Here is a 14609-nt window from a genome sequence, read left to right as displayed (position 1 = left end):
ACACAGCTTATCTATTGTCATGTAAACGTTTTTTATTTTTTTAAATTTATTATATGCAATGGGTTATAAAATAAATTATTTTTGCTGACCTTGTCAAAAATAAAATTCCATGTCCATCGAACTAGAATCATTGTTTATATTTTGTAAACAATACCTATTTTATATTTCTCTGAGTGTAGGATAAATATTAGGCCCATTATCTTGGTCTGAGTCAAGGTCGATATGTTAACCATGTTCTTTATTATAATTTAACAACAGACCTTATCTGATTATAGCTTGGATTGTTCTAGAAATGAATTTTTGTCATACTTCCTGGCTCCTCCTTTGTGTCTTAGTTGTTTGTTTTTAATTCTTGTTTATCTAGAAATGATTCATTTGTGCCAAGAGATCTCGAGTCAGAATCATTTCTTGTGTTCACTTTTGCTTTGGGCTGAAATTATTTAATTCAAATTATTCTTCTCTAGAAATACAAAGTGTTCTATAATATTCTTAGAAAGAGACTTTATCTGGGAATTATAGTGAATTCAAACAAGGAATACTTGGATTATATTACTGTGATTCAACAAGAGACTGTTGGCACATCATTAAAATTTAGGCCATCGGTGCATAAGTACATTAGAGACTACTGCCTCATTACAGGCACATCAACATTTTCAGTGTTGGATATTATTTAGAATACCACTAAAATTTATTCATTAGGACTTGTGTTAGTAATTCTGGGATTATCTGGGATTTAATTCGCAATACCACAAGTTCTTTTTACATTTTCACTTTGTATTCCAGGGAAATAAATATTTTGTTGAAATTTAAAAAGCTTGTTGCTTCTCACTCTTTTCTATTATTATAAGACCACGGAGTTGTGATACTGCATGTTTATATTGGTTGTTGCATGGCTATGCATCTATCAATTTGTCCCCTACAGGAATCTTGACTAACTGTGCTCTATCATAACACCAAGAAAGCGATTTCACAGTACACTCAAACTCTGCTATTTGGCGATGCATGTTACAAGCCAAGTTCTATGATCTTGACCTTTTAAGACCAAAATTGACAGGTTTCTTCCTTGTCACAAATGCTAACAACTTACAAAGTACTAGTAAATGTTACAGTAATGAACCACAGAACAGATGGAGAGCCAGATGGAAGGGCAGACTTCACAACCTGCTATGTACCAGCTAATGCAGGCATAAAAAAGTTACGCAAGTCTATGAAGCATGTTGTTTTAGGGTTTAATGTCATTTCTCAGAGGACAGGCTATATATGGTGGGCAGTAATGCTGGTGGAGAAAGACCCTGGGAAACCCCAGTAAGAACCATTGAGCCACGGGAAGCTACTGGCAGCTTTCTCACATACCCACAATGGCTGAGCTGAAGAATAGAACCCACGCAGAGGTAAGATGGCGGTGATCAGTAAAGTCAAGTACTTTAGACCACTCCACCATCAAGGGCCCCTATGAAGCATAAAATTCTTTATGATAATATACAGAAAAGAGATGACTCATGAAATCAAGAATTCAATAACTGTAATTAACATACCTGAGATATTCATAATTTATGAACAGTGCCTGAAAAATAACCTTGAACCATAAGTTAAGCAAAATCTGCGAAGCATTAAATATAGACCCAAGGAAACCATTTTTCTGTGTTTAGAACTAAAAAAAGATTAATGTCCTTACCACAATTCATAGTACCATAAACAATGCCAGATACATAATCTTAAACACAAAATTGTAAAAACAAATCTCTGTAAAGTGGTTAAGTGTGACCTTTTGCAATAATATGATTGTAGCATGAAGTGACTGAAACACAAACTTTAAAATTTAACTTAAATCAGTGACAAAACAAATGCAGGTCAGTGACCTACAACTGCAAAAAAGGTGTTCTCCTTACAGCCATGCATATCCTCACCAATCCCATTATAGCAATAAAATGTACAGGATGCCATGTTTGACACAGCCATAACAAATTCCTTTAAATTTTCTAGAACTTCCAAAGGAATTTATTCTACTGGAAATTTGACTTTACTAGGTTATTTTTTTTTTATCCCTGCAGGAATTTTTTTAAATACATAATTGACATACAACTAAGGGAAAGGATGCTACTCCATGTACTAACTATTCTGTCACGCATCATTTGATTGACCCAATTTTATGCCTCCCTTTCCATGTATTAATTTTTGAAAAATACATCACAAAAAGTTTTGAATTTAAAATACAATAGACTTTATTCAGTTTTACTGTTTTGTATTCCCTCAGATATATTCAATAACTTTTGAGAAAAATTCTCATAGTGTTTAATCAAAATGAAGATAAAACCAAATTGTTCAAAAGTTTACTGGATAAACCTTCAAATTAGGATTTTTCAAGGCTGTATGAACCATGGATGTACAATCCAAAGTCACGAGTTTAGTGCATTTAGTGCACAAGCTCTAACAATTGTGGATTCATGTAATTAAAAAGCTGGCTTTTCTGGGCCCTTCTTGGGATTGGCGCCATGATACCTACTCCAAACTGGAATTTTAGATTCAAGAAGCAAGACTGGTTGAGTTACAATTATTCTACAATGATGTATATGCTTGTGCATGGGTAGATGCCGAGACAACAAAATAATTTTTGTTCTCTAACTGCATCTTTTATATTACAGATTTTTTATTTCATGTAATAACATTAAGGTTGTCTTAAAAATATCTCTCAAATTTATGACGCTGATAAATTTAGCTGTAAACTTTCCCATTTTTTAAAGACTTCTATCCCTACAAAAGAAAATGCTATGAAAAGAAATGAGCTTTAGAATGGAATAGTTGGCAAAAGATGATATTTTTGGCAGAAGTAAATAATCTGTCTTTCATTTATAAAAAAGAAAACAAAAATAACAGATTATATAAATGTTTAATTAAAAATGAGATGACAACCAAGAGTCATAAATTACATACATTTTGTACAAATACACAACAATCTTGCAAGTTTAGTATGAAAATGTGAATACCAAAATCTAGGAGTTTCATCAATGAAAGGCAGCAAACTTGCTTTTGATGAATGAGAATTTATGATACCATCAGCTGCCATAGGAGATCATTTTACATGTATTTGCTTGTGCATAATGTGTAACCAACAGCAAACGGTGTTGACATATCAACAGCAAAGTGTTGATTGGATTAACAACAAAGCTGACAGATCAACAGCAAATCAACAAATCAGCAGCAGTAGTGAAATGTCAACACGTGTTGAAAGACCAACAGCAAACATTGGTGACAGATTAACAGCTAACAATGTTGACATATCAACTGTACAACACAACAATCCTATAATGCACCAAGGTTTCAGCTACTAACTCTATCACACCTGTGATTGGAGGAAACAACACTGAATCTGTTTGCTGTTGCATTATGTGACCGCAGATTTATGTTGAGTGTGTGCTATACAAACGTTCTGACAATGCTCCAGTTTCTCTAATATGTTTATCCTAAATTTTAAAACACTCAGAAATAAATGCAATAAATAGAAAATACCAGTTTTAGTGATCTGGAACAAGGCAGAGGGAAGGGCTGTTAAAGAGGTGGGGACATGGTCTAGAATAATACATGGGAAAGAAGGGATGGCAACCAGGGCAGAAGGAGGTGAAATGCCCCTCTGCTGTTGGCTCAAACTGATACAATATACATGTGAAATTAAAATAGCTTTAGGAGAAAAAAAAATCACAATTACTATTTAATTTCTGCATGTGCTTGTTCTGAAGTCTGCTTATCATAGAATATATACAACTGTATTCCTAAAACATGGGAGAGAAACAGAACCCAGGTATTAACACAGATAAAGTAAAACCAAATATTACCTAACTCTCCTACAATATTTCATCATTCTGCAGTCAAAATTTTGTTATTAGTATGAACGAATATCTCTAACAGATTGATACCAAATTGTTGAGAACAATGTAAATTGTAATGTGAGAGGTGTGCTTTCAACATCCAGTAATATACTTAAGCATTGGTGATACTGAGCACTGTAGAAACATACAATGACTAATACTTTTCTATTTGGAAGCTTTTCCATTACCAAACAAAAGGAGAAAAAATACTGCCAAAATGCCTTACAATGCTTCATTAACTTGAAACATATGACTGAAGTGAGAGAAACAAAGTATATAAATACATGACAAATTATTCAGGCTGTTGTTAGTGATTATTCTGGTGTCCAAAAGTGAGGCATTACATCTAAAGTCACAACATTACAGTAAAGTTCCATTCTAAAACACTGTTAACTATTTTTATATACAACTTGCATGCATGTGGCAAACATGCAACCTCTTTTCCTATAAGAATGTAGAATGTAGATTTCTTAAATTGCTTGTCACATTAATTCCTTTCTCTACTTTTTTTTTCTCCAGATAAAATATATGACCTTACTCATGCATCTCCTTTACCTTTCAAGATCACACAATCTACTTCAAGTGTTGATGGCTATGTACATTTGTAGTCTTCCTTACATTCCATTTATTTTTATTGGGAAAACTTTCATCAATTATTTAAATGTTCCTGTGTCCCAGATTTAGTACAAAGGATACATTTAATACAGTTTTTCAAACATTACTACATTTGATAGCATCATTCTTAAATTTCACTGCTGCCATCTGAAACGTAACAACCTTGTCTTACTAGAGGCACAAAAAATAAATATTCCCACCTAGTCAACTTCATAATAAAGACATTTCATCTAAAAATGAAAAACAATGTTTTGTGACCACATACTTTTAAAAAGTCATACTTTTAAAACAAGCCAAAAGAAACTGCAAATGCTGACATATAGTTTGTTGTGCATTGCTGTAAACACAATTAAAATCATAACTGTTTACAACTGGAAACTCCATTTAATTTTAAAAATCACTCATTCTGTAAAGTATTCTAATAAAGGAATCAAGAAACATTTCTAGCTTCACAAAACAAGTGAAAAACAACAAGTTCAACATCTGAGTTACTGAAATCAGTGTCAATAAAATACATCTACAAGTGTATATATTATTCAATTCTGAAAATATTCAACAACAAACTACACTCATGGTGGAGAAAGTCATCTTTTGGGGATAATTAATAATTATCACTCAATGTCTTACAATATCTTAAACTGCTAGTTTCACCCAACATCCTTATTTCAATATTAAACTAAGAATTTGCAATGGAAGAATATAACTGGCAATTGTCTACAATTTTACCCAGAGAAATGTGTAATACATAGTTACTCATCTAGCAAGAACGACAACACTGGTCTCGAACAGCAGAAAATTTTCATTGAAATTATTACACATCCCCAAAAACAAATGTATCTGTATCACAACTGTAATGATTTTGTAGCAGCGCTTACAAAAATTAGTCATAAAATCATGTATATGTCAAGACCCAGTATATTGCAATAGTTTGTCATATATTTGCCTCAAAAATGTACTGTATATACTTGCTTATGTCAAGTCCAACTTCAAATTACACAGATCCAGATCTCCAATACATATTGCATCAGCAGATCTGGGTCTATCTAGTTTGTTAATCAGTAGAACAAACAATACAGACAATGATCTGTGGCTCATTATGTGATGGCAGACAGGAGTCTGTTGTTTTTCAGCTGGACCGGACATATAAACAATAAACAAATGTGAGGGTGTAAAAATACACACACACATATGCCCTTTGGAATAACATCTCTCCTTTAGGACAGTCTAATGCTGCACTACACAAATTTCTTTCTACTTTCTGTTTTCATTTTTTGATGTAATTTACAAGATAAAAACCCATAGACATTACAGTATACATACCCACAAACACTATTTTAATGACCGTCCAATTATTGCTCAATGAACTAGTCAGCACACAAAGTAAAAAACCACAAGTATTATAATTTCTAAAGTTTCCCTTCAAAGTTTATATTAAGCTGAAATGTCACTAGTGTAGACTGAATGAAATAAGTTATGAGAATCACTAGTCAAGCCTATCTCATGGACAACAGTAAAACCTAAATCAACTAAGGACTTTCAGACCTAGATCAGCAAACAAAATACAGACCAATAAAACAGACGGATGAGAATACAAAAATGGATATAAAAAAGAAAAAAAATTTAACACTGCTTGAATTTATGCTTTAAAATTTTTGATATTGCCTATTCAAGCCTGTCAAACCTTTCTGAAATCACCCATCTCCTGTGATATGGTGCTGTCAAATGATGTGCTGAATGAAAATAATTACAAATACTGAGAAACTGTAACATTTGTTATATAATCAACTGCTATCTGTCAATAGAAAACATATCAATACCATTCTTATTCTGGTTCATTTTCATTTAAACAATAAAAATTCTACTTAATGAACTGCTGATTAACCTGCCTTGTTCCTAAGGCCATTTCTTTAATAAAACAAATATTTGATCTATTGTACATAAGTTCCAAGTATCCAATTTACTAAATTGCTATCTGAAATCAACCTAGTACAATCAGATACTGGATAAAAGAGCTGAATAAGAGATCTTCGGCTTGGGTCTGTGTCCCTTTCCTTCTTCTGGGCTAGTTCCATCATCATAGAACATATTGTACTTTCTTTCAGTTGCCACAGACTAAACAAGAATAATAAAAATGACCAGAATTAGAAATCAATACTGCTGCTGTGTGTAAGGGTTGTTATTATTTCCCCCATGCACACTCAATAAAATATTCATATTTATGCCAAATGTAATTTTCCTTTTCTCTAAATTTCATTCAATAATTAGTTTTCATTTTTATACAATTAACATATGAATGAAAAATACTGACAGAAATAATTTTCCATGCTGATGCGACGCTAAACATCTAAACAATATCTGACTTCAAGATATGCTTTGCTTAGAATATCGGACTGGATAATTCAGACTGAAATGCAGCTATGTATCCAGCTTGGTCACTAAGTTGTTGAAAATCACTTACCAGTAATTAGCCGTATACAAAGCTATGTTGCTGACCTGTAGAGAATCGGTTGTCAGAAAGAATCACAAGAATGCACCTATGTAAACAGCTTGATGCTGAGCTGTGAGAATCACTTACCAATCTACTTTTAACATGCTTGGGAAGCTCTTCATCTTTTGTCCACAGCTCCTCCCTGGTAAAATTTTTTTCAGAGCCATCTGCTAGTGCCACCTAAAAATAAAAAGTGTAATGGAAACATTCTAGGAATCTAAAACATTTAATGTCAACTTTAAATCTTTGACTTTTCTAACAGACAGAATACAACAAAACGTAAATGTTCTTGTTCTACAGTAAAAACTGCTATGAGCGACCTCTGTTATGAGCAACGACCTCCTAAACGCAACCAGCAACTGTCTTGGCAAAAAATGCATTACGACACTGCTAAGAAGGACCGCATTACAAAAATGAGGATAAACTCCACCGACCTTTTTTTAATCCCTGTAAAAATGACTGCTCATACCGTTAAAAAATGATTTTTTAAAAAAAATGGGCTGGCTACCGATGTCTGAACTTTTTTTGGCTATGCCTATAATGTTTTATAGTTTCTATCGCAAACCAGACTAAAGTACATGTAGATTATTTCCTAGTCTGGTTCCCTACGTTGTATGCTATTTGTATAGGGGTGAGCAACACAGGGAGCATACAATGCAGGGAACCAGACTAATTATTCCCGCACTCAGCCTGCTTACCCGCCTTATCATAGGACCCGGCATCCCTGTGAACGACTTTATTGCAAGAACAGACACCAATGACTGATATGTAATCAGTTGCTATGATGACCACTTGATAAGTAATGATTGTTCTGATCAAAAACAAACATAAAAGGAATATTTTTAAAAAAAGGATTGTTGCTACCGGTGATAGATGCCACAGTTCATAAACCAGGCTAATGTACATGTCACGAATTGCCATTGTAGTGCCAAAGTTGACATAGTGGTCATGTATATTGTTTGTCTATAGAGTTAATCTGTATTGACGGGGGTGAATAAGGTCATTGTCTATTAAACCAGCAAGAGAGAATCATTTGCGGGATTCGATTGATAGTGTTCAAGACTTGTGATGTTTATTGTATTTCCCACCAATGTTAAGTGATTATATTCCAATCACAAAGCTGTCATCTATTCAAATTGGTGTGACCTGGCTACACACTTTGCTTACAGAGTTAACCCCTGTATGTCATCTTTGAATGAAGCAGTTGGCTTCTGTCTCTGAGTAAATGGTTCTGTTTCTGGATGACATAATTGTTTCTTTCTATTTCATTAATGGTTAGATATGCAATGGACATGTATAGGTCTTTCATATTTTCCTGCGGCCAAGTCAAAACCATCTTTACATTCGATATTACAACTGAGCACTAATAATTTTAACTAAAAAGAGATAAATTTTAAGGTTGGAGAAAAAGAGCAGACCACTCACAAAAAGCGGTTTAAACATCGGTAAAGCAAATTTTAGGTTGTTATAAAGGAAAACGAATAATTCAGAAATGATTTCATATGCTAAAATATGTGATCTTCAAATGTAAATATGATTTCATGTTTGATGAAAGAAGTTTATCTTTATTGCTGTAAAATTTTGTTTTTAGATGAATGCATACAATATTTTAGCAAGAACTATTAATAAAGAATAGAATATATGTACAGAGATTGTGGTTATTTTTCTTGAAATTGTTCCGAAACTAGACCATGGAAACTGGTCTTTTTGTACAAATCTGCTATGAGAGACCACCGGTCTTGAGACACCGCTTTTTTGTTGGCAGAAGGGGTGATCTCTCATAACAAGTTTTACTTATTTATTCTTCGAGACTTGAGTTTATGATGGGTCATGCATGGTACACGTGAATTCATCTTACACTATATGAATGAGAACTGCCTTTTTTGCGTACAACAGAATGTTTAAATTAATATAATTAATTATCCAGCTTAACTATGATGGAGGGAAACGAAAATGCTCAAAAACCTAAACTTGGAATTCAAATTTGTTGATCTGCTTATACTCTGAGGTTGGGCAGGACATGGCTTCAGTCCAAGAATAATATGAAGGAAAAAAAAAGACCCAAAGAGAACATCATCCCTGATCATGATTATCAGCTCACTTTAACAAAACTACATGCATTAATTATTGAATATGCAGATTATTCAGACTCGTTTGTTCAACCCCAACCCTAACCCCCACACCCCAGTCAAATTTGGGGAAACCAAAATCCAGAAGTACGTTCAATCTAGTCAAGATCACTTAGACAAATTGTTTTGTCAGAATATTCCATGATACTCTTTTAAGACCAGAAGCTTTTTAGACGGTATTGGAAAGATGAAAAGTATAATGGTGGATGGTAAAATTCAGTGAATCTCCACTCTTTTGAAAGACCCTCCCACCCCATATCTATGAAAGACACCGATTATACATAGACAATATACCATAATAAATATTAAAACAATACCTGCACCTTACAATGCATCTACATACCTTGTAAAGAGCCTGACTGTTAATTCCTCTGAAGATTGCTCCATAGGTCCCTCCATCTGTCCATCTTACCCGGACTGCCTCTCCAATTTCTGGAGGTCCATCTACCAAACAATTGTGACTCTGAAAAAAAATGTATTCAACATATACATTTACCTAAACTATAAACAAGTTTACTTTTAAAATTTTCATAATATTCTTTCTGAACATATTTTCTTATTTTTAGCAATGGCAGCCATATTTGATAGCAGATTAGTATCACTTTTATACCTTTAAAACCATCCTAGTGGTTTGGGACAAAATGTTTTACACAGAAATTGCAGACGGATATATGACAGAGACAGATTTATATCATAAGATTGCCTTATGGTCAGGTGGGCTAAAACAGATTAAACACAGCATGATCTCTTTTGCACATTCTCAGTATCTTAAAGATAAGCAGCAGATGTGCATCTTTATCCTCAATTCTAAATCTGGGAATACTCGTAATTTTTTATCTAAATAATTTGAAATGCAACTTGAGTCTATTGACAGTCATGTTCATAAATTTTATTGATAAAGCTAATTTTTGAAAACAAAAAAATATGTTGTGTGAATATATAGTAAGGTGTAGTGTTAACTTAAAAGCATACATTTTCAACAAGTGTTTACTTTTGCAACTATTATGATATCCAAATGCCAAACTGGTAATAATGAATAACAAATTACTATGAAAAAAGATTACAAACCATAATGCAACATGTACACATTTGAAAAACATAAAAAATAAATGAATTATGTATCCTTTAGGATTGATGGAAGTTTATATAAGAAACAACAAAGGTCAAGGTAAAATATTTTACAAATTAATTTGGTCCTTTGAGAAAAAGACAGAACTATCATTAAACCTGCTGAAATTAGAAGACTTCATAAAACTGAAATTTATGGGTAAAACAAGATCAAATTGGAAAAATTAAAATCTACAAGACACAATCTGAACAATGATAATGATGGCATTGCTGCTGCCACTAGAAACTGATACCCTTGTCCTGCCATTTACAGGCAAGACAATCATACATTCACATCTGACAATCTTTCACACAAGTAACATAAACAAGCACCTGCAAATAAGGAAGGCACACAAGGCATACTGCCATCTACACAAGGAATGGGCAAAATACGGCACGCAGGTTGTATCTGGACCGTGGCCTGTTTATCTGTTAATTTACATCATAGGGTGTGGTGTCATGAATCAATTATGAATCACTTATCTGACCCGTGCCCTGGAGGAAGTTGCTTATGACTGGTCTATACCATCAGTGTTCTCAATGCTGACCTGCACACAAAGAACTGCCAATCTATGCAATCAGCTTTCTTAATTTTGATCTTATACAGGTTATTATATGTTAGGACTATTCCACTTATACTTCTGCTGTGAGGAGTAAATTATTCAATTACTTACATTAATTTTAAGAACTTGATTAAATTTAAAGCAAATGAAGACATTTTTCCTTGTTAATCTTTAGACTATATGTGCTTTTTCACGTCTAAATCCATGATGCATTTGCCAATATGAGTTCAATTAGAATTCAAAAGACCAAGAAAAATAATTCTGGAGTTTATAGGCAGATCAATATTTAAATCATTTCAGGCATATTTAAATCTCATTCACATATATAGTCAAGCAAGACTGTACTATATGTTTCTGAATGTTTAAATGCAGGTGGCATCTCAACCTATCTAAATCAGCAGTATTACAGTATAGATTGTTGCTTCATGGAGCAGACATTGACAACACCAGGTAATTACACATTACCGTTGCAAACAAATCAATGGTATCTGTACAGATAGGAATAAAAATCAGTCAACAGATTCAGAGTTTGCTTTATTTTTGCTCTAAAGATATCCTATCCAACAAGATGTGTTTACTACAATACCTGTATGTCCTCTGGTAAGGTATCATTACTAAAGGAGCCATCATCAAAGTCAATCTCGTATAATGTCTGAGAGCTTTTATCTATCACATCCACAAGATAATAACGTGTGTTACGATGTTTAGCATACACTTTATCTCCCTTCTTTAACTCCCGTAGATTCCGAGGCTTGTTCTGTAAAAATAAAGTTTCTTCCTTCAACAGATATCTTGAAGAAACTGTATGATAAAACATTACATTCAATTATGAAAGTTTCTGCCTGAAAACCATTATTAATTGCTGATATATTTCTATTTTGCATATTCATGAATAACTCCATTAAAAAATATGATTCTCATGAAAGTTTGTGCAGGTATTATTTTCTACTGAAACGTGTGCAGAGGCAATGTATCACACAAAGAATCTGCTTATGTAGAGATTGTAGTGTAGATAGATAAGGAAATGAAGAGTGATTCTGTGAAAACTTAAGGAACTGAAAAGACAAATGCTGCACTTTAGTCAATATCGTCATAAATAAATTGAAATGAAAGAAAAAAGGAAAAACAAACGATAATATTTGATGGAAAACATTATGAAAAAACTATGTATTACAACAAAGAATCATGATGTCAATTTATAATCCAACTTTTATACCTTATAAACCACACTGTGAAAATAAATATATGAAATCCTTATTTTAAGTGAAAATTATAAATATTAACTCTTTATAAAAGCTGTAAATCTTAAAAACGGCAGATGGGAAATCCTGCATCATTTAATGTATCATCTTGTCTCTAATATACTTTCTTCATGTTCTCTACATTTGCTGTTTTTATTTCTCATTCATAGACCTAAAAAGTAACGATTAATGAAGAGATGCATTTACTGATAATAACCTATGAAAGGGGACAACTTATTTTTCAATATTCTTCTCTCCATCCTTCACTCACTTGCAGTATCTCATGATGACTGCATAAATTATTTGCCTCAATTCTTTCTGAATGTTTAAAAAGATTTATGATTTATTCACTTGTAGAATGCTTGGAAAGAAAACAGAATGAATTGGACGGCCTACTCAGAAAACTTTTAATCCTTTCCTCTTTCACACATTATAAATCAGTAGATAGATATCTTCTTTCTTCTATTAATAAATGGAAAACTGCCATTTTGTTCCTGTTTTTGGTCACAATTTGTGACCATATACATCTTTACTTGTAATGACTATGTAATTGTTATACTTCTACATTAATGGCTACTTGGCTCATTCTACAATAACATTACACACAACAACAAACAAATAAGGTAACACAGCTAGTAAGTTTTGATAATTGAATTCTTCATCAAGTTTAATAGTAAATTCTGGGATTTCAGCAGGAGTTAATTTTACCATGTAAGTGGATTTTATTCTACACATAATATTCAAGAAACAGCAATTTTTTAAATTACCATTTTCAAGATTATCTCCTGAATAAACCTTTATTGCCAATATTTCTAAACATATATTTTGTGTGGCTTTCACTGCCAAAGAAAGAGGGATATTTGTAAAGCATAATTTTTTTGAATATAAACAGAAATTATAAATTTATTCATAGAAAACTCATTTTCAACATGATTTGGATTCACAAAACAATGGACATATAGACTGACCTCTTTATTTTTGTTATATATGAACTTGATATGAAAATGCATATAGATGTTATTATATCTTCTGTAGCACAACTTCAGATTCTTGTTTGTCCACAATGTATTGTAAATCTACTCAAGAAAACCACAAATGAAAGCATGGATGGAAATGCAAACCATTAATGCTACAAATTATTTTTATTTCTGGGATACCAATCTTTGCAAATTTTAGTTCCTCTTGACCACTGACTGACACCTCCCAGTATCATCATGTGTGACTCTACATGCAATAGTCTGGGAATGATCTAAAATGCAAATCCTAACCTATAGAAACTGTGCTCAATGCAAAGGAAAGAACAAATGACTGAAACATAAAATATAGGTCACAATGACTGTAGTAGTCACTGTGACAAAATTATATACCAAGCAATGTGATTACATAAGCAATACTGAAAGTGAAAAATATCTAAACTAAAATACTAACCCAAATCACTGAACATCAAAAATATAGGTCACAGTGACCTAAAACTGTACTGATAGGTGTAGCACTCCACAAGACACTGAGATAACTTGTGAGACTGCAAGTAATAGTATCTGAGACTGACCTACACACAAATCGTAATGAAGAGAAACAGCTAAGCACAAATCACTGAAACATGAACTATAGGTCACAGTAACCTTGCTCTCAATAGTGAATATAGTGCTCCCGATGATGTTATTTGATTCCATAGGCAACAGTGCCTGAGAAATGAGCTAAATGCAAAGGTTAACAAATCAGTGGACCATGGAATTTAGGTTACAAGGCACTAATATTGATTAAAATTGCATTACTCCATATTACACATCTAAATAGGACTTTATGTGAATCTATGAGCAACAGTGTAATAGAGAATGACATAATGCAAACCGTGAACTACATGTTGACACTAGACCTACATCCAGACAGACATGCTCAATCCATTGCCTACAACTGGTTTGCAATCCTCCCTCAAAAATGCAGAAAATGAATGTGTTGATAGCACCAAGTCATGACTAAGAAAATTGCAATTTGAATACAGTGGATTATATTGCTGGAAATTCTGACAATAGTAAGAAAGCATGTCATTTTTCCACCTGTGTTACAAGAGCATTACATAATAAGATCCTATTCTTCTCACCTTTTCTTTGTTCATACTGATGTGCTTTGGACATGTGAAGTACACAGGGTAAGGCCAATCACTTGTTTCAAACAGGACACCAGCTGCATGTGCACATGTCACATGGAAGGCAAGTGTACATCTGCCATTAGAGCACTGGACGCATGTACCTGGCTCCTGAACAACGAAGGAACAGTACTGGCATCTCTGTAGAAGACAGGGAGGGGAAAAAGATGCACATCTGAGGAATTCTTGTAAGGCTCTCATGAAAATTCAAAAATGTAGTAGGGGCAAAAAGTGTTACCCTTGTATGTCCATTCATCTAGTTGTTTTGCATTTATGTCAGTTTTTGGGAGGCACCATGGTAGGGAATTCATACTCCATGAACACATTTCATGTTACTAATGAAACTTGCAAATATGCCACCCCTCCCCCGTCCCTCAAATTGACCGACATCCTATTGGGCAAATAATTTCCAGGAATTCGAGACAATTTCTTCTTTTAACTATCAAGTGTTGAAACC

At 33.3% G+C, this 14609-nt stretch overlaps 1 protein-coding gene across 5 annotated transcripts in view; it reads right to left on the bottom strand.

Moving 5' to 3' along the window:
* Window positions 1-2873: 2873 nt before the first annotated feature.
* The window catches only part of LOC149807143 (lysine-specific demethylase 4C-like), an 81881-nt gene continuing 70145 nt past the window's right edge, over window positions 2874-14609 (bottom strand). For 4 of the 5 annotated variants that reach the window (XM_089962666.1, XM_089962676.1, XM_089962657.1 and 1 more), the window contains exons 14-18: window positions 14108-14293; window positions 11352-11522; window positions 9439-9558; window positions 7054-7146; window positions 2874-6590 (exon numbers count right to left, since the gene is read on the bottom strand). In XM_089962666.1, the coding sequence (XP_089818792.1) occupies window positions 6471-6590; window positions 7054-7146; window positions 9439-9558; window positions 11352-11522; window positions 14108-14293 (690 nt within the window). In that variant the 3' untranslated portion in view covers window positions 2874-6470. The remainder of the gene's footprint in view (window positions 6591-7053; window positions 7147-9438; window positions 9559-11351; window positions 11523-14107; window positions 14294-14609) is intronic. The other variant, XM_089962693.1, reaches the window with a different exon arrangement.

This window comes from Sinohyriopsis cumingii, chromosome 1, assembly GCF_028554795.1.
Source record: "Sinohyriopsis cumingii isolate HCF-2022 chromosome 1, ASM2855479v2, whole genome shotgun sequence".
Lineage (NCBI taxonomy): Eukaryota > Metazoa > Mollusca > Bivalvia > Unionida > Unionidae > Sinohyriopsis > Sinohyriopsis cumingii.
The sequence above is the reverse complement of the archived record's forward strand: the minus strand, read 5'-3'. Positions and strand labels throughout refer to the sequence as shown.